Below are 18,726 nucleotides of genomic sequence, written 5' to 3' on the forward strand. Positions count from 1 at the left end.
CCCAACACGTGTGTGACCAGGGCTGGGTTTCTCCCTGTACGTTCTGTTTAGAAATGGTGATTCTGTCATTGTGGGAAGTGACAGGGTAGAAATGCCCCACAGCGGGGACACTGTTAAGAGTTGTGAAAGGATGCTGGAAGCCTTAGTGTAAGAAAGCCGGGCTTACAAAGCTCAGATGGGAGCTATTCTCACTTTGTAGAAATCCGGCTGGCAACCCGCTGTTATCCCAACTTCAGCCACTTCCTCCGTGTGCCGCCCTCAGCATCCAAATTTGGCTGCAGTTTTCTTGGACTCCCCCAGCCCCCGATCAAGCAGTCTGGGAAAAGCACCTGGCTCTGTTACGCCGAATATGGCAGAGCTAAAAGGCGTTAAATCAATTTTGCACGTGGTTGCCACACTGGTGTTTGACTTTGTGGTTTTGCCTATTAATCCAGATCCGTCCATTACATCCACTTATACAGAGCTGCTTTCCAGGGCTGCCGAGTACAGCTACTTGGAAATATACTTGGCTAGAAACTTGCCATCCAGGATTTGCGGTTTGTTCTTGTGAGAATTGCTGGAAAATGTTGACTTAGACATTTTCTGTGTTTTACTGTATGTGTTCTACTGAGTAGACCTATGGAGCAAGGACCACCTCTTAGAGAACGAACGAAGGGCATAGGATGCATTTAAAGATAGTAATATGTATTATGTGCGCTGAGATTTACAAGGTGACCCAGCATGAAACTGTCATCTGTGTTGCATAGAAACATAGGTGCTTAATTTATAAAAATATTCAGAAATATGCACCTAGTAGGATTGTAAGGTTTACCAAATGTTTATCTAAGATAAACATGAAGCAAATATTTGGTGAGCGCCTTCTCTGAGCCAGGCACTTGTGGTTTGTGACAGCCTTGGATTTTGAAATATTTGCTACTGCTGCTTTTTTCCCTGCCCCCCACAATCCCAACCATGTGAGATGCTAGTTTCCTGAATGTGCAAGACACTCACATGATGGGTAATCAGCAGTCTGCAAAAAAGGCCACGAGGGATCCCTGGGTGGCTCGGCGGTTTGGCGCTTGCCCTTGGCCAAGGGCCCGATCCTGGAGTCCCGGATCGAGTCCCGCGTCGGGCTCCCGGCATGGAGCCTGCTTCTCCCTCTGCCTGTGTCTCTGCCTCTCTCTCTCTCTATGTCTAATAAATTAAAAATCTAAATCTTAAAAAAAAAAAAAAAGGCCACGATCCTTGTTTTGGTTTCCTCTAGCTACATCTGAGGGAGTTCTTGGTGACTGTCAAGGTCTGGAGGACAGTGGTGCCTCCCAGGTGGGGGCCAGCATGTACGCCGACTCACCAGGTCCCCTACAGGGTGCTCCCAGTGAAGCCATGTACACATAGCAGTTAAAATCATATTTACTTACTTTTATGGAACTGGCAATACTTACATTTTTTTTAAATGTACACATGATATGAACGTGCAGAATTGCAGTTGAGAAGGGAAGATTGTTCCAAGTCTTCTTTAATCAGAACATATTTGTTAAAAGCGTCAGTGGCTGGCTTTTCTTGTGCACTTTGCACGGAGGCAGCAGCATACAGGGATCGCTAGTGGCATGAGTGCCGATGTGGGAACTGAAGATCCACCTTTCTTGGCTGAGACACCTTGGAAAAGTTACAGGACCTCTCTGTGTCAAGCAGTTGGGGGCTGTCCAAGTCTACTTCATGGGATGGCCCTGAGGATGGACTGAGGTGTTTAAAAGCTCGACTGAGTAAATTTGAAGATCAAATTAACTTTATTCAGTGACTCGTGAGTTGGGCAGCATCCCATTCAGCAGACAGGCGCTCCAAGTGCTGCACAACATGGGAGACTTCTGTAGGCAGACGGGGACGGGGCAAGGAGCAAGCGGGCCACCTCCCCTCCGGGGGTTCTGAGGGTCCTGTCCAGTGGATCACCTCACTACTGCTGGCCAGGACATTCCAGATTGGTTTGAAACCGCTCCTGGGAAGGGTTGAAGCTGCAGTTTGGGTGTTGAGTCCTGGTTTGCTGACAGGAGACTGAGCACCAGGCACTCCATCCGGGGCTCGTGTCATTTTTGTAACACAAGTCCGGCTACTCTTGGTCCCCATGTAAAGGAAGCAGCAGCGCCCCAGGTCAGCTCTTTACACTGGTGCGGTCAGATCCTGACTCTAGCCTGGCCAAATGCCCATTTTCCCCAGTGACTCCCCTACTTCCTCACCCCTCTTTTTCCCTCCCCTCCATATCACTGCAGACTTTGCTTCCTGTGTCATCTGGAAAACAAACAGAACACCGCACCTGCCCTGTCCACCTGCAGGGCCCCCACATACTCCACCTTCTCTGTGGATGACCCTGCTGTCCCAGCAGGGGCTGGGCCGCTGGGCTGCTTCTCCCCTCTTTTTCCCACATCCTCCCTCTTCCTACATCATTCCCACTAGTTTATACACACGCTGTTTCCTTCCCCTCAGAACGCAAGCAAACAAACAGAAGCTGGTCCTTCTGGCTGAGTCCCAGCCAGCTCCGATCTGCCTCCAGGTTCTGCTCACCTTCTGGACACACCCACTCCAAGCACCTTGGCCACCTCAGCCCTGGGGCCTGGACCCTGCTCATTTCCCAGCTGTAGGACTCACCACTTCCTAAAGCTGCCTCCAGCCCATTAGAGTGTAGCTCCGGGAGGCAGGATGGTGCTAGTTCTGCTGCATCCTGGGCTCCATAAATACTTGAGTGGGTGATCGGCTGTCAGCCGCTAAGATCGTTTCAGATCTTTACCATAAGACTAATGCTTCATAGTTTCCTTCCTGCACAGCCTTCCCTTGGGGTTGGGTGTTTCCTCGGGATCTGTGTGCATGGAGTCAGCCAGTGCGAGCTCCCACGTGTCCCCTCCAGACCACTGCTTCTGGTTCACACCTGTGTTCTGGCAACACTGTCACCTGGGCCAGAAACCTGAGCATCATGACTATTCCACATCCATCCAGGAGGTGACCAAGTCTCCATGGGCTCTCTTACCCCGTTCCTCTCCTCTCCATCTCTATCCACGGCTGTCCCTCTCTCCTTGATTCCCTGCCTCTGAACTACCCTCTACAGTGCTGCCAAAGCCATTTTTCTAATGTGCAAATCTGATGCTACTCCTCCCGTTTTTGTTTTTTTACTCCTCCCGTTTAAGCTCTGGCAGTTCTGCCATAAAGTCTCATAGGATGCTATCCCGCCTCCCACATCTAGGCCCACCCTCCTCTGGGCAGCCCCACTTTTGCTTGCTGGAGACTCTCCCAGGGTTTGGATCACACCATGTGACTCAGCCTCACCAGATAGGGGGCTGCTCCTTGGGACCGGAGTTCATGCTGCCTGGAACGCTGGTCCCCTGGCCCCTTGGGCCAAGTCACCACTGGCATTCTATTTTTTTTTTTAAGATTTTATTTATTCATGAGACACACAGAGGGAGAGAGAGAGAGAGGTAGAGAGACAGGCAGAGGGAGAAGCAGGCTCCATGCTGGAAGCCTGACGTGTAGGACTCTTACCAGGGGCCTCCAGGATCAGGCCCTGGGCTAAAGGTGGCGCTAAACCTAAACCGCTGAGCCACCTGGGCTGCCCACCACTGGCATTCTAGATGGAACTTCTGCCCTGCTACTCTTAGGGCACCCAGAGTTCATGGGCACCTCCAACCCTCCCACTGCACAAACCTTATGGAACTGCCATTGTGAGTCTGACTTCCTACCAGACTGCTTCTTGTATGTGTCTCTGGCCTGTCATCTTTGTTCTTCCACCCGCCCCCACCCCCCATCCCAGGCCTTTTAAAGGCAGAACTTAGGATAATAGGTCACACTCCGCTTGCTCCTGAATGAAGGGGCAGGACCCATTTGGTGTCTGTGAGCAATGTCCCACCAAAGTGACGTTGGGAAATCCCAAGCCGCACCCTCTCCTTCAGGACTATGTCTTTCCAAGGGGACGCTGCTCACAGGGTGGCAAACCAATAACTGGAGGAAGAGTGAGCCAGAGGCGGAGGACTTTGTGGAGCTTGATTAGCAAAGGCACATGAAGAAGGGGAAATTAACCAGGAAATTGAAGGGACATCAGCCAAATTAGCTTGAGTCCCATTGGAGAGGATCTCACCCAGCTACCTCATTAGCAGTTGCAGGTGGGAAGGATGGGGGCTGTAGGAGTGTCCGCTGGTCACCCAGCACAATCGACCCAAGCCCACTTTTCACTGGTTGATGAGGTTGGGGGTGCACCCCTGTTCTTCCTTGGTGGGATGGTCACACTGGGGCCATCCCTCTCTCAGGCCGGGACTCCTGTTGGCCCCAAAGTCCTTGGCGACTCTCGTCCAGTCTCCACTCTTGACCTGGCTCTCCCCTAATGCTACCCAGGCTCGGCCTCCCTTCTTCCCCACCAGGATGCTGGGATGATGATGACCAGTGCAGGAGACAGGCCCTGAGGAGCTAATCTTGGGACTGACAGATAGGATGGTCCCTGAAGTAGAGTTAAAAATAAGGTGAGCGAGGGATCCCTGGGTGGCTCAGTGGTTTGGTGCCTGCCTGTGGCCCAGGGCATGGTCCTGGGGTCCCAGGATGGAGTCCCACGTCGGGCTCCCTGCATGGAGCCTGCTTCTCCCTCTGCCTGTGTCTCTGCCTCTCTCTTTCTATGTCTATCATGAATAAATAAAATCTTAAAAAAAAATAAGGTGAGTGCTGCGCTAGAGCAATCTCCAAGTCACTTGAAAGGAGCTGGGGTACACCAAGTGCTACAGAAGACCCTGGAAAGGCCTAGAGGTGCTGTGTCAGGAGCCCTAAGCCCGCAAATCCTTCTTTTCCAAGTATTATTCCAAACCCATTAAGCATTAGCTGGTGGCAATGAAAGTACATCAGGGAGGGAACCCGGCCGAGTGGCGGGTCTTTGCGTCAAGCTCAGGCCACTCCCCTGGCCCGAGCCTCGGTCCCCCGGCTGTAAACGAGGACTAATAATTACCTCCCGGGCTGCTGCGACGCTTGGCGGGACCGACGAGCAGCGGAGGGGCGGTGCGTGTCACCTACTGGGGGCTCAATATGCAGGGTTTTGTCCCCAAGCGGGGGATTATTTGTCATCAGCGGCTACACCTCCTAGAAATTACCTAATTTAATTTGTCAAGAAGAAAACCGAGGAACCGAACATCCGCTGAGCGCTAGCAGGCCAGGCGGAGACGCGCGCCCCGCTCTTCCCTGCAGGGGGCAAAGCTTGCACGACCCGAAGCGGCCCTGCGGGATCCCGGGTGGCTCGGAACGCGGAGCCCCCAGGCCCTCCGCCGCGGAGCAGGGACGCCAGGGGGCGGCCGGGGCACGCCCCTCCGGGACTGCCCTCCCGGCCGCCGCGGGCCCCTGCCCTTCCTCCCCGCCGCGGTGAGTGGCTCCGGCCGCCGGACCTCGCGCCGCCGAGCAGGTCTCCGCCGGGAGATGGGAGGGGGTCTCCCGGCAGCGGCGCGTGCCGCGCGGTGTCTCCTGGCGGTGGCGGTCTGGGGGCCGCGGGGGCGCGGCCGGGCAGAGCGCGGGGTCAAGGCCGACAAGCCGCCAACCCGGCTGCCGGGGGCGGGCGCGGTCCCTTTAAGACGCCGCGCTGGCCCCGCCCCGCGCCGCACCCCCGCCGGGAGCCGCGCCACGTGACCCGGGTCTTGTGACTGGCCGGGGGGGGCGGCGCGGAGGGGAAGCCCGCGGCGCCCGCCTCCGAGAGGGGCCCAGCCCCGCCGCCGCCGCCGCCGCCGCCGCCGCCGCCGCCGCCGCCGCCAGCGAGGAGCGGGGCCTGCCGCTGGGTCGGGGCGTCCGCGCGAGTGCAAGCCGCGCGGGAGCGGGAGTCCTTGCGGGAGTCCGGGCGGGAGCCGGGCCGGGCGCGGTGGGCGCCGCCCGCCATGGACCACAAGCCCCTGCTGCAGGAGCGGCCGCCCGCCTACAACCTGGAGGCCGGCCAGGGCGACTTCGCGTGCGGCCCGCACGGCTACGGCGCCATCCCCGCCGCGCCCCCGCCGCCGCCCTACCCCTACCTCGTCACAGGTGCAGCCGGGGGCGGCGGGCCGGGGTGGGGGGCCGGGCCCGCGGCCCCCGGAGCAAACTTTGGGGCCGGCCCCGTGGCGACCTTTAACCCCGAAACCAACTTTTCTCGGGACGCTGCTGCGGCGGGGGGCGCGGCCTGGCCGGGCTCGGGGGTCGGTGTGGGGGAGGCCTCCCCGGGGTCCGTGAACGCCGAGCCCGGTGGGCCGAGTGGCCGCCGAGTGTCCCCCGAGTGTCCCGCCCCGGGAGCCCGGGGTCGGGCCCTTGGCCGACCTGGGGGGTCGCGAGCCCCGGGCCCGCCCACCCCGGGAAGCGCCCGGCAGATCGGCACCCAGGAGAGCCCGTAGTGGGCACTTAATGGAGGCGGCCGTCGTCTGCATTTTGGAAACGATAAGTTTTGGGGGGCGGGGGTGTCGGGGCGGGGGGACAGCAGGAGAAGTAGCCCTCAAACTTCCCAGTTTTCCTCCCGGCCCCCTTCTGACGTGCCTTCCTGTCCACAGGGATACCCACCCACCACCCCAGGGTCTACAGCATCCACAGTCGAAATGTCACCAGGTACCCTGCCAATTCCATCGTTGTCGTTGGAGGCTGCCCAGTCTGCAGGTATGTCACAGGCAGGGGCCGGCCCAGACGCCTCTGAGATCATACACCCAGGGCCTCAGCGAGGCCCGCTCGCCGGGAGGTGGCCGCCCCGAGGTGGCGGGTCTTGGGACCAGCGCTGCCCTGCGGTGAGCGAGAGAGCCGGTCGGTTTGTCCTCCCGTCTGAGTGCTGTTTCACAGGTCACAGGGGAGGGGCTCCCTTTCCTGCGGAGTTAGTGGTTTTTGGGCCACTGAGTCCCAAATGAGTGGGACGCAGAAATGTTAACACGTCGTGTCCCTGGTTCTGGGACCTGCAGGTTTGCTCCAAAAGTGGTGGAAGGTTTCCTCTGTTGGGAAGGGCGGCCTGAAGTGCAGGGGCGCTCTGACGCAGATGGCCAGTGTGTCCAAGGATCCGGAGGTCCAGGAGGCCAGGGAGCAACTGTGGGCTGTTAGCTGGAGGAGGATGGTGGTTCTCTGGGGCGGGAGTGGTTTTTCATACTCTCAAACCAAAGGCTCCAGGGGCTCGCAGCGGCTTTTCTAGGGTCTGAGATGCAGCTGGGTTGCGCTTGCTCTGTGTGGGTCATGAGGGTGTACGTTCAAATAAGACTTGGTTCTTACTCTTGGTTGATGCAAGAGTTAGGGGTCTTCAGTGTGTCTGGGAGAAGGAAGTTGAAGTGTTAGATGGAATTGAGAGATGCTGGTTTACGCTTGGGCTTAATGTCAAAGGGGTATCTTGAAGGCTCAGAGTGGAATCCAGGAGAAGTTAAAGATTTCAGAGTCACAGGGAGTGACCATGTGGGAGGGAGAGAGCCTCTCAGAGATGGGGGTAGGAAGCTGGACTCCCAGAGCCAACAGTGTGCTTCGATTGTAAACTCAGGTACATCTTCTGATCTCATCTCTGGGGAACAGGAAGGGGGTCGCACCGTCCTGGACACTATTCTCACGGCATCGCAGCTGTTGGGGTTTGGAGACATGAGGGGACAGGGCCTGGGAGCCGGCCGGGTGCTACTGGGTTGGGCTGCTGGGCTGGGGTCGGGGCTTGGTTCCCTGTGAAGAGAGCCACAGGGAGTCTTGGGGGTTGTGTGTAGAGGTGGGTGATGGAAACCCGCCGTATTTGGCTTTGAGGCTGGTGCTGGGTGCTCAGAGCTCTGGCTGTGTGCACAGTCCTTCTGTCCCCACTCAGGTCAGCTGGAGGTTTCCAAGGACCTATTTTTGGGCGGGAGAGTCTTTTGAGTGATGTCTCAAATTTAGAGAAGAGTATCAGGCTGACAGACTCGGGGAGAACCAGGGAAGTGTCTAAAGGTGTCGGGCAGAGCAGCCTGGCTGGGATTTCAGTGTGTCCACGCTGTGGCTGATTGTTGTGTCCCTGCCAGTGCCCAGCCTGCTGTGGGCGCTAGGTTCAGATCCTGGCCACATTTGCCAACTTGGGGAAATGCGGGTGTCTTGGGGCGCTCTGTGGAACCCTTTCTGGCCCAAGCGCTTGTGCCCAGAGACCACAGCAAGGCCCACGAGGCTCTGTGGGGTGAGGGAGCGCTTGCCCTGCTACTTCCTTTACCCCAGGGTGGGACTGCTCTTTTCCCCAAGGCCTGTGGCTTCCCCTGCTTGGGGTCCCAGAGCTGGGGTCCCGCAGAATCTGGATCAAGGTCAGGCTGCCTGAGGCTGAGGTGTGGGACCCCCGCACCGGGGACAGGCTTCCTCCTTTTTATGTTGGGATCACCATCCTCCCTGTCCGGGTGGTCGCAGTGAGGAGGGGGTCCTCTGAGAGCAAGTTTGGGGACTGATTTGGGACCAAACACTAGATTCCCTCTTGGCACGTCCCCCTGTGATCCCTCTTGTCTGCAGATTGCAGATGGATGGATGCGGGCAGGAAGGGCCCTCCCCTTGGCCCTGTGAGGCCTTTCTCTGACTTTGCAGCCCTGGGTGTGGGACCCACCTTCCTAGGCAGCCAGTGGGGGTGGGAGGGATAGGGGGTAGGGACAGGGGGAAGTGGGGAGAGGCTGGACGCTTTGCAAGGAAGCACTGCTGTGATTTGGGGAGTGGGTGTGTGGCCCTGGGGAGGCTCTTCTCTGGGGAGAATGGAGAGGTGTCCCCTGAGCATAGTCCAGCGAGGCCACTGTCTGGCATCTAGAGTTGGGAGACAGGCTTGTCACGTGACTACACTGTCTCCCTTTCCATCCAGCCCGCCAGGCTCTGTTCCTTTTCCTCCCTGGTACCTTGGCAGGGATTTGCCCAAGTCACACGTCTGTGATTCCTTCTGAGTGAGGCTTGGCATAAGAGAGGCCTGTGTCACTTGGCTGTCATCCTAGCAGCCTGACCCCATCTTCCCTTTCTAGTGGGCTACACGAAAGCTTTTCTTTGGAGCTCAGCAGATGAGCATGGTCCTCGTTTCATCCCTTCCGACCTGGACTATGTGCCATCTTGCCCAGCCAGGGCTTTGGCCAGCCCCTGGCCTTTGAAGCTGGTCCTCCTCTGGGGGGTGTGGGCCACCCTCAATGCCGGATGAGGGGCGGTGGCAGCCCCCAGAGTCTGGGAGCCCAAGCCTGGCTAGGTTCACCCCGGGCGGTGGTGGGGCAGCCTATTGGGAAGGCTCTCTGGGCAGCAGGGGTCAAAGGCCAAAGAGTGCATAACATAGCAGGCACAGGGCTTGGCCTTCCCTGGGCTCCCCACTGACGCCAGCTGGGTGTCACTGAGTATTTAGTTTTGGGGGTAACCAGAGAGGTAGGAGGTGATCCAGAAACAAGTGGGGCCTTGGAAGCTGGGAGAGGCTGGAGGAACAGCTCTCAGGGTCAGTGCTCTTGGGCCCACGTGGCGGGTGCTGGTGGCCCTGGTAGAGCCTCTGGTTGAGGTATGACACAGGACACAGGGGGATGGGGGGGGTATGTGGGAGGGTCCTAAGAGGAAGGGCCCAGGGACAGAGCCCAGGGTGTGTGGACAGCGGCCATGGGCAGGTGGCGGAGGAGCTGTTGCTTGTGACTGGGGCCCCAGCTCATCCGGCGCCTGCAACTGCAAAGCCAGCCTTCCAGCCGCGCCCAGAAGACCTGGCTGGCCTGGGCTGGCTGGACAGCAGGCCACCAGGATGGGCCCTGTCCTCGTCCATGGTCCCGTGGGCTCTGCCCGCCTCAGGAGGCAGCAGCACCCGGATGAGCTGGGACTTGTGCCCTGGGCTGCGCTGGGCAGGGCACGCAGCTCGTGGGAGTGCTCCAGGGAGTGCTGGGGCCTCCAGTCCGCCGCCGGTCCAGGCCTGAGCCTTGGTGGTGCACGGCCCCACCGGAGGGCAGGTCGTGCTGCTCAGGCAGGCAGGAGGCTCCTCCGGGCCCTCAGGCTTGTGTGGAACCGCCCCTCCTCCCACGGAGGCCCCGGGCAGCAGAAGGCCGGACAGATGCGCCTCCGAGCACGTGAGGGGTGACACGATTGGCTGGGTGCTTTGGGCATCAGGTCCCCACCCCGCCTTGGCTCCAGGCTTGAGGCCACCTGGAGAGAGTCCTCTGCTCCCTTTTCCCTGAGGAGGGCCGGCCTGGGGATTGCTCCTGGGGCTGGATCCTGCCCTGAGTAAGGGGGGACAAACCAAAGGCCCCTGGAGCTGGTGGCACTGAGTGCCTGGGTCTCCTGGGTGGGGAAGCCCTTGGCAGGGCTGCTGAGAGCGATACAGGGCATGCTGAAATCTGGGACCATCCCGGGACGTGTGGGGCTGCTGTTCATGATGGCCCGTTGCTGAGGCAGTGCCCTGGCCACTCTGCCCTCCCTCAGGAGGCGGGGGCCCCGGGCAGGCAGGGGCCAGGCCCGCTCCAGACAGATGTCCGGTGGCCACTTTCTCCATAGCGTCAGAGTTGGGAATTAAATAAGCGTTTTCAGAATTTGTCAGTTCCTGATTTCTCCAGCTCCCACATCTTTCCCTAACCGCTCCCCCCCAACCCCCTTGCTCAAGAATTGGGTGGGGCCTTTCTCCAGAGCGGAGCACAGCTTTGCTCAGTTTGGATTTGGGATTTGGAGCCAGTTGAGAGTTGAAGCTCGTCCTAAACTGACTGGGACCATGGGGATGGGGGTGGGAATTTGGAGGAAGAACCTGTAGGCCATTTGGGAGAGGCTGGCGTCCCCTCCAGGAGGCAGCCTGGGTCTGGGTTGTTCCAAGGTGTCCCCTCCCTCCTTGGTGCCTCACAGGGACAGGTTTGCTCTGCATCCTGGAGTCTTGCTCCATCAAGAGTGGCCCAGAGATCAGATTGTGTTTCTCAATTCAGAAGATTCTGGATTTTTAAAAACTGAATTATGCCAGCATTGGTTTTGAGATCTGGCGCCGTACCCATGGTCAGAATGTTAATATTTTTGCAGCACGACATGAATATTCATGTGAAATAGATGAATTATGACCATAAATGGCCACACGTCAGTTTAGGCCACAGGTGGTTGCCAGGCAAGTTTGGTATAAACCTGTAAAAAAGTCTGCTTTCAGAGTCGTTTGGAAGAGGTGTGTGGACTCCCTGGGCTCCCAAGTGTGGTGGCAAGTGTGATGCCTGAGGGCTGACCCCCTGCTCATCGGCTCCCGCTGGCTGTCCCTTGTTTCTCAGGCTTGAAGGCCATGGTGGGTTTGGGTCGTTGCCCCGTGGAAGATGATCTGGTCACCAGCTTGCTGGCAGGGAGCCTTCGTGAAAGGAAGGCTCTTGCTCTTCCCAGAGACATGTGGCCAGGCCATCTTTAGAGTGGGAAGGCAAATGGGGCGAGCCGGGGCTCTAGCCCTGATGGGTAGGCCTGGGGTGAGGCACAGGGTCAAGGACTCGGCAGACAGTGCTCCTCACTGAGGACAGAGGAGTGGGGTGGCCCAGGCTGCCAGCTGTGCCCCGGCCAGAGTGACTGACAGGTGTGGACCGAAAACATCGCAGGGTTGAGCAGCCAGGGCTTGTGTCCCTTCATGCCTGGGAGCTGAGGTGCGCCTGGCTGTGTGTTACCCTTGCTTTGCCTTTTAAGTTCCCAGAGCGCCTCTGAGGCGGAGCGAGGCTGAGCGAGGGGAGCGTGGGGCTGGGACGGTGTGGTGGCCACTGGGAAGCTTTGATCTTGGGGAGGGCCAGCCTCTTGGCGTCTCGGGCAGCGAGGGCCTGGGAGTGAGTGAACAGTGCCCCCCCCCCCCCCCGGGTTTCCTGAGGACCGCAGGAGCCTCCTCCTGGACGCCCTGAGCCCTTGAGCAGACATGCGGGCTTCTAGGCTGTGCTGCTGTAACCGCTTTAGTCCTTGAGTGGGATGATGTGGGCTGTCCAGCCTGAGTGGGTGCTCAGCCAGGTAGTCCCTGTCCTTGGGCCGCACGCTCCCCTGGAGGGGATGCTGGGCAAAGCTCCCTCCTAACTTCTTCAGAGGGAAGCTGCTCTGGAAGGTTCTCAGCTGGTGCTTGTGACCCAGCTAGGAAGCCTGGTTCACTTTGGCCCTTTGCTTTTTTTTCTTGGGCATTCTAAGCGACTTTGTGAACCGGTGCAATTCTTGGGAGTTTGGCTGGGGTGGAACTTTTTGTAGATGCCAGGAGGAAGGACAGTGACACCTGGGTGGTTCCATAGCTCTGAGCGGTCCAAGGCCACCTGGCCGCATCCAGCTGCTATGGAAGTGGCTTCACTAGCATCCATAGTCACGGGGGCTGTTGGTGAGGACTGTGGACAGAGCAGGTGTTCCTGTCCCCGTGTGTGGGGACACAGGTGGTGGCCCAGGGCCTCCCTGAAGCCTCATCCCTGACTTTGGTAATATGCACTCAGGTGCTTTTTCAGTTGGGGCAGGTGTAGGTGGGCTCTGCATGGTTGTGTCTGGACTCTCAAAGGCAGGGTCAGCCACGGGAGGGCGGAGAACAGTGTGGGGACCTGATGGCCCTTGTAGTCCGTAGAAAGGGGTCTCCGGTTACAAAACTTTGTAACCATCTAGACAAGAAAAGGTAACTCTAATGATGGAAATTCAGGCCTGCTGATTAGCTTTCCCTCAGATCCAGCCTTGCCTGTGTCTCGCCTGACCGGTCAGCGCACACGTCAGTCTGGGAAACACCAGCTGAAAGTTTAACAGGGGTCTTTACTGCGGGACTTCTCAGAGCCTTTCCTAAACTGCTGTGCACTGTGATTCCAGGACGAGGAGAGGGTTTCCTCAGATTAAGCAAAAAAACTCACTTTTTCTTTTCTGCAGAGCTTATCAGGAGAACTGCTGTTTTAGGACCAGCACCTTGGGAAGTGCTTCTAGAGTGTCATTTCTATTGTAGACATTTTAGGTAACTCCCTCTTGAGTGGGTTAGAAGGGAAGTGGGCATCGAGTTTGACTTTTATTTAAGCAGTTTGAAAACCAGGCTTCCTCATAGTCTAGTTTATCACGATTCTCAGCCTGGTGCCTGGAGCTGGAGCCCTGGCCCGGTGGGTGGCCACAGCTGTGGGCAGTAGCAGGTTTGGTGGCATTTTGACTGGAAGAAGCCTTCAGTTGGGTGCTTCACCTTGAGACTTGACCTTCCATTAAGCTGAACCATCCTCCTCCACACAGGGTGACAAAACAAGAAGCAACGGCTTGCAGAACATTGTGGGCACAAGAGAACCTTAGCAGCGTTTGAAGACCAGGGGCTGAGGTGTGGGTAGAGGAGGAAGTGGCTACGGGAAGACCGGAGCAGCTGGGGTGAAGGGGGGTGGGTGGGGATTGGGAGTGGGGTCCACTGCTGAAGGCAGGCAGGCTCTGGGAGCGCAGCGGGGCGTGGGTGCACCAGGCCTTTCTGCTTACTGGCCCATCTCCTGCTGAGCCCTTGCTGTTTCTGGCTGGGCTCCTGCCACCCCTGGAGACCCTCCCTGAAGTTCCTCCTTTCTTCTCAGTACGCAGCCCTGGCTGGTATGGCATACTTGTTCTGGGGAATTCTGTTGAAGTGCCTTGTTCACCAGAGGCCCTCAGTCACAGTGTGGTAGACGAGGCTGGAGGTGTCCTTGGCTGCCTGGGGAGGAGCTGGTTACCACTGACTTTCCCTGGCTCTTGGGAGTGTGAACCATTTCTCATTAGGGCCGAGTTGGTTATTCTCATTTGGATTTCAGCTGTGTCCAGAACTTTCTAGAAGTAACCTAAGGAGCAGTGGTGGAACTGAGTGCCTGGCTCTTGCTTCCCACCTTTGGGGCCTTTGAAAATGACCCTAGAATGAGTGGGGACTTTAGGTCACTGAACCTGTACTCATGGCACCTGTGGGGACAGCCCCTAGGCATCTTGTGTGTGGTGCACATTGAAGGTAAACTTGACTTTGTGAAGAAGAAATGGAGATTAAGTTTCTCAAGAGAAAGTAGTTGTCTTATGTTGTGAATATGGCTGATTTTAATCTTTCACTAAAATCCATCATAACCTTTCCCCAAATCAGAATTCTGACATCAGTTTTTAGAATTTCCATCTAAGGGATGGGAGAATAAAACTTTCCAACAGTGGGGAAAAATACTCTAAAATGATTGTTTTCTTGGTCTGGTCTTCAGAGATAACAAGCATTTGTATAGAAACTAGCATTTGCTTCTCATTCCTTTTTTTGTAACGGATGAGAAAACGTGGCAGGTAGCCTGGGCGGTGAATGTTCTCGTCGTCATAAGTGAGGATTCCTTCAGGTGACTTTCACGTGTTCCCGTGGTGGCAGAGAGCAGTAGCCCGCCTTCCCCCGGGGGGCAGGTTGGTGGCTGGCAGGGCGAAGACTGCTTCCGTGGACACGGTCACTGGGAGGCCGGGGCTGGAAGGGCCTCTCCAGGCACGGCTCTGCCAAGGGCCCTGACGCCAGTGCTCGCCTCTTCTCTCCACAGAGTCGGGGTTCTGGAGGACTCCTTCACCTTCCTGGGCATCTTCTTGGCCATCATCTTGTTCCCGTTTGGGTTCATCTGCTGTTTTGCCTTGAGGAAGCGAAGATGCCCCAACTGTGGAGCCAACTTCACTTAAAGGGAACAACACACCTGGCTTTCCTACATCCAGCTGTCTTTTTCTAATGTAAATGTTGTGTACAGTAGCTTTATTTGATTAAGCTTTCAGGACTGTTTTGTAAAGCGAGGTGGGATAGACGGCGTGAGCTGCGGTTTCATGGTTTCATGGGCGCAGGGGTCACAGCGTGGGGATGCGGCAGCACTGCTCCGGGTGAATGACAGCTCAATAAAGCACTGCTTTTATTTTTTTGCAGTCTTCAATTTGAGAAAGGTGAGAAATACTGTTTTAAATAAATGAGATTCATACCATTGTTTACCTGGTTCTGCTTATTCAGTGTGTGCACACTGTTACTTGTATAAACAGACTTGCATATATGTTTGAAATTTTCTGTAACCGAACAGACTAGAATAATATACCCGTCGCCTGGCTTTGGCATGGTCCGGCTCATGGCAGATCTCGATCTATTTCTCCGTAGGCATACACAGCTCAAGAGAATGTGCTTTCCAAATTTTTATTACTATAACAAAACGTAATACCTTGACATGTACAGAGCATGCACCTCCGTGCCCAGGACCTAAGGCAAGCCCTCCCATCCTCTGTGAGGCAGGTGAGTGCCCACCGCAACCCACTCTGTGAAGATGTAGGACAGGTCGGGTGAGCCCAGTGAGCCCACGGCGATCATCTCTGTAACAAAGCCAGGGGATCCCGAAGAGCAGAGCACTGAAGGCCGGGGGTCCCCCACCCCATTAACACGCTTGTGTTACACCTGACTCCCCACCTTTGGAAATACTGAGCTTCCGTGAACCTTCTTACCCAGATGGTGAGAGAAGCAGTGGAGCACTTAACTAATAAATTTGATGGTTTTTTGGCTGGCACCATCTTCTCTCAAGACAGATGTGCTGCTTGCCAGCTGTACTCAGCCTGACTTGGTTGGCCCTGGAAGAGCCCTCACAGAGGTCTGACGCATCAGCCTTTGGTGGGGTTGCCTGGTTGACTTGACCAGCTGGGACAGGACCAAGAACACATATTGTCACAAACTGGTTTACCTGCATTTGATGGTGACCATTTTCAAGCTTATAGAAAAATGTTGATATTTATGGTGAGACCCAAGGAGCCATGATAAACAAGGACCTCTGTGCCCACGCACAGTGAATGGCGTGGGTGGGAGTCATGATTCTGCACTCCTCCAATACAGGGCCCAATCTCTGGCACCTGGAAGTAAACTGGGCCCCTGGCTCAGAGGGTGTGATGGCAGGTCTTGGATGAAATGCAGACCTTCCCGTCCCAGTCGCCAAGACTCAGGCTCCTGGCTTTCTACACCTTCTGGGCCGGGGCGGGGCGGGGGGGGGTGTCAGTACCCGACTCATAAATGAAGAAACTTGGACCCCCAGATGTTTCAGAGTACACTAGTGGATAGAGGCAGCTTTGGTCAGCTAGCGTAATGAGAACACCCTGGCTTTGCTCACATGGATGTGTGACGCTCTGAGCGACTGGGTCTTCATTGGTCAGTCCAGGTGGTAACTCCAAGCCACCAAGCTCAGTAGCTCTTGGGATTATTCAAGTACTAAACGTCAGGGCCGTGACAGGGATAGGCAAAATGTCTCCGTACTCTAGAGCTACGTCTAAATTGAGGGAAATGGGATTCTTCCAGCTTAGGTTGCTCTACATTTGATCAAACAAAAATTAATTTTTTAAGTTAAAAAATTAAATTTTATATAATAGTCTCATAATTTATATTGCTTACAACTGTGATTTGCACGCCAAGAGGCAAATTTACACATCATTTCCTTTAGATGAATGTCATGATGCTAGGTAAGAGCACGTGCTTTATAAAACTGTGGTCCCATTTGCATTCAGGTGCAGAAAGCCAGTCATGAAAGTGTAGACTATCCCTTACTCTGGCTATTAAAAATCATAGAATATTTTAAAAGATACAGTAAGGATTGGGACCAAATTTACTGTCCTCTGATGAACAGAAAAGGAATATTTTAAATAACTGAGTTGGTCACTAAACTACTCTTTATCTTCTTTAAAGACAGAAATGTATCAACCCAACTATGTTCAACTGAGAGAATGCATTGATTTGCTCAAGTAGAATACAGGTAAAATCAGGCACCCTTTGGCGAAGCTTTACATCAGTTACAGCGCACATCAAATCGCGTGTATCATTTTGCAAGTGAGAACTTAATGTTGGAGGAACAGGAGTCCCCGGGCCCTCTCTTCATCGGATGACGGGCGCTGAGCGATCGTTTGTCACTGTCGGCCGGAGTTTCACAGTAGCAAAGGGGTTTTCTCCACTGTGTGGGGAGGAAAAACAGCTGCAGAAATACTAAGTGATGGAAATTTGATTTTAAGAGAGCTTTGAACTACTGTTCTCGCTCTGTGCAATTCTGTGGTTTCTATATAAAATTCTGGACGTTTTCTGAACATGAACGTTGTGGCAGATCTCTCTGTGCCACCCACCTGCCACAGAACTCTCTAGAGTTGCAGACACCGTAACAGGAGAGCCCACCTCACTGTGGCCCCTGTGCAGGAGAAGGGCAACGGTGGGGGCGGGAGCCACCGAGGACACGGTCTGGATTAAGTTGCCTGACACAACAGTAACCAGGCAGCTTCCCTTCAGGACCTGGGCAGAGGTGGGCAGAGCCTCCAGCACACCCCAGCCCCCCCCCCCCCCCCGCGACGAGAACACAGTGGCCGCATCCTCCTCACACCCCCGAGGCCTGAGGCCTCGGACCTTCTAGGCTGTGCACCAATGAAGGAACCCCCAAAATTCAACGTACCTGAGGAAAGGAGGCTTTGCTGTCCCATTTGTGTCGTTCTGTGAAGAAGATAAAGAGGAAGTTTATGGACGGCTCATGAAATTGGGACACTTAATAAGAGCAGAAGGTAAAGCCATCTAAGGCAGAAGGGACTATTTGTGGCTAATGCGTGTTTAAAAGTGCCCTGCAGTCTCTAGCCATTTGAGACCGTTTCAATGTCTGCCTAAAGTCACTTAAAAAATAAGGGTGAGAACAGAAGACCATAGACAGGGAGGGACCCCACGAGCACCTGAATGCCTCGGACTTGAGAGGCCAGGATGTGTGCACCTGTGGCCCTTCGGCTGTGGAGCTACAGTGCATGCAGGTGGTTTTTTGGGAGCCCAATCCTGAATGATGCCGTGAAAAACCAGTAAGTAAAAACAAAACCTTGCTGGATTTTGGCGCCCACGGCTAGCTGGAGATCCCGCAGGACACTTCAGAAGGTGAGAAGGGGATGGAACAATGCCAGCGGTCTTTGCCTTCACAACCACCAGAGCCTGGGGACTTGGGGGTCTCCCACTGTGGCCACGGACCACGGGGTGTGTCCTGTCCTTCATTCTAGAAGCCTGCAGGCTTTAAAAATTTGCTTTAAATCTGCTCTGGCTGTTCCAAGAAATCACTAAGCCCAAGTTTGTGAGGCTAGTTCTCCAGACGGTCGCCCAGGAGAGGGCAGTGTAATGCCGTCTGAGCAACAGGCCACCAGAGCAGCCAGTCCTCAAACTCCCAGGATTCCCACTCTCACTTCCTGTTGCCAGCCTGGGGGGTTGAAGGCCATACTTGGCGCAGAAGCACTGTCAGGGCTCTTTCTGCAGGACTCCTGGGTGTTAGACTCTCAAAAAGGGTCGCAGGCCCCTGGGCTACTTTAGAACTATGCCTGCTGTCTGTTAGGACCTCAAAAGGGGACTATGACTGGGGCCAGCAGGGTCATCCTGATGGGGGAACCCCAGCACCAGGAGACAACTCCAGTTAGTCCTGTGCCCCAATTCAGCATGTCTACTTTTCTTCACTGATGCACAAAGCAGCTGCCCTGCTCAGCACATCCTAATTGGGCTTGAAATGGCTGCAAGTGGTTTCTTCCTACTAGACAGGCTGAGCTTCCCCAGCAGGCCTCTGAGTAAGTAATTTCTGAGGGTAGCGCTCATATTCTATGATAGTTACAGGCTAGTTTATGATTTATTTAAAAAGCTCCAGGAGACCTGCCCTGCAATGCCTCACGTGCTCAGACCGCTGGCAGTGGTGCCTGGCCTAGAGCAGAAAGCCCTGTGCCAGGGAGGCACATCACATTACACTGGGAAGAGGCTTCTGGCGTCCTCCCGGCCTGGAGAGCACACTTCCTGCCAAGCCAGACTCCCCACACAGGGCCCATGCTTGGCCCCAGAGGCACACAGCCCTCCTGCTCCTTGATCTTCTCACTGGAAACCACCTTCTTGCTGCCTGTCCTCGGGGGTGGACCTGTATCCTGTATCCCTGCCAG

The 18,726-nt window shown here is 55.7% G+C and overlaps 2 protein-coding genes across 6 annotated transcripts in view; one reads left to right on the forward strand and one right to left on the reverse strand.

Annotated features, from left to right (window-relative positions):
• Nucleotides 1-5,698: 5,698 nt before the first annotated feature.
• On the forward strand, nt 5,699-15,019 carry BRI3 (brain protein I3). 2 transcript variants are annotated; one of them, XR_008666386.1, is made up of 4 exons: nt 5,699-6,000; nt 6,498-6,600; nt 14,337-14,721; nt 14,927-15,019. XR_008666386.1 is itself a non-coding variant. In XM_055339649.1 (3 exons), exons 1-3 carry the CDS (start codon nt 5,859-5,861, stop codon nt 14,467-14,469), a joined length of 378 nt encoding a protein of 125 aa, XP_055195624.1. In that variant the 5' UTR covers nt 5,699-5,858; the 3' UTR covers nt 14,470-14,764. The 2 variants fall into 2 exon arrangements, 1 of the variants encoding a protein (XP_055195624.1); XM_055339649.1 differs by lacking the exon at nt 14,927-15,019 and having other exon boundaries at nt 14,337-14,764.
• Nucleotides 14,947-18,726, reverse strand: part of BAIAP2L1 (BAR/IMD domain containing adaptor protein 2 like 1) — an 87,487-nt gene continuing 83,707 nt past the window's right edge. For all 4 annotated transcript variants that reach the window (XM_055339645.1, XM_055339646.1, XM_055339647.1 and 1 more), the window contains 2 exons: nt 17,235-17,272; nt 14,947-16,748 (listed from right to left, as the gene is read on the reverse strand). In XM_055339645.1, the coding sequence (XP_055195620.1) occupies nt 16,673-16,748; nt 17,235-17,272 (114 nt within the window). In that variant the 3' untranslated portion in view covers nt 14,947-16,672. The remainder of the gene's footprint in view (nt 16,749-17,234; nt 17,273-18,726) is intronic.

The sequence above is a fragment of the Nyctereutes procyonoides genome, unplaced genomic scaffold, assembly GCF_905146905.1.
Source record: "Nyctereutes procyonoides isolate TBG_1078 unplaced genomic scaffold, NYPRO_anot_genome, whole genome shotgun sequence".
NCBI lineage: Eukaryota > Metazoa > Chordata > Mammalia > Carnivora > Canidae > Nyctereutes > Nyctereutes procyonoides.

Coding starts and splice junctions, on each gene's coding strand:
- BRI3 (XM_055339649.1), top strand. CDS start 5,859: ATGGACCACAAGCCCCTGCTGCAGGAGCGGCCGCCCGCCTACAACCTG. Junction 6,001..6,497: donor CTACCCCTACCTCGTCACAG/GTGCAGCCGGGG, acceptor TCCTGTCCACAG/GGATACCCACCCACCACCCC. Junction 6,601..14,336: donor GGAGGCTGCCCAGTCTGCAG/GTATGTCACAGG, acceptor TTCTCTCCACAG/AGTCGGGGTTCTGGAGGACT.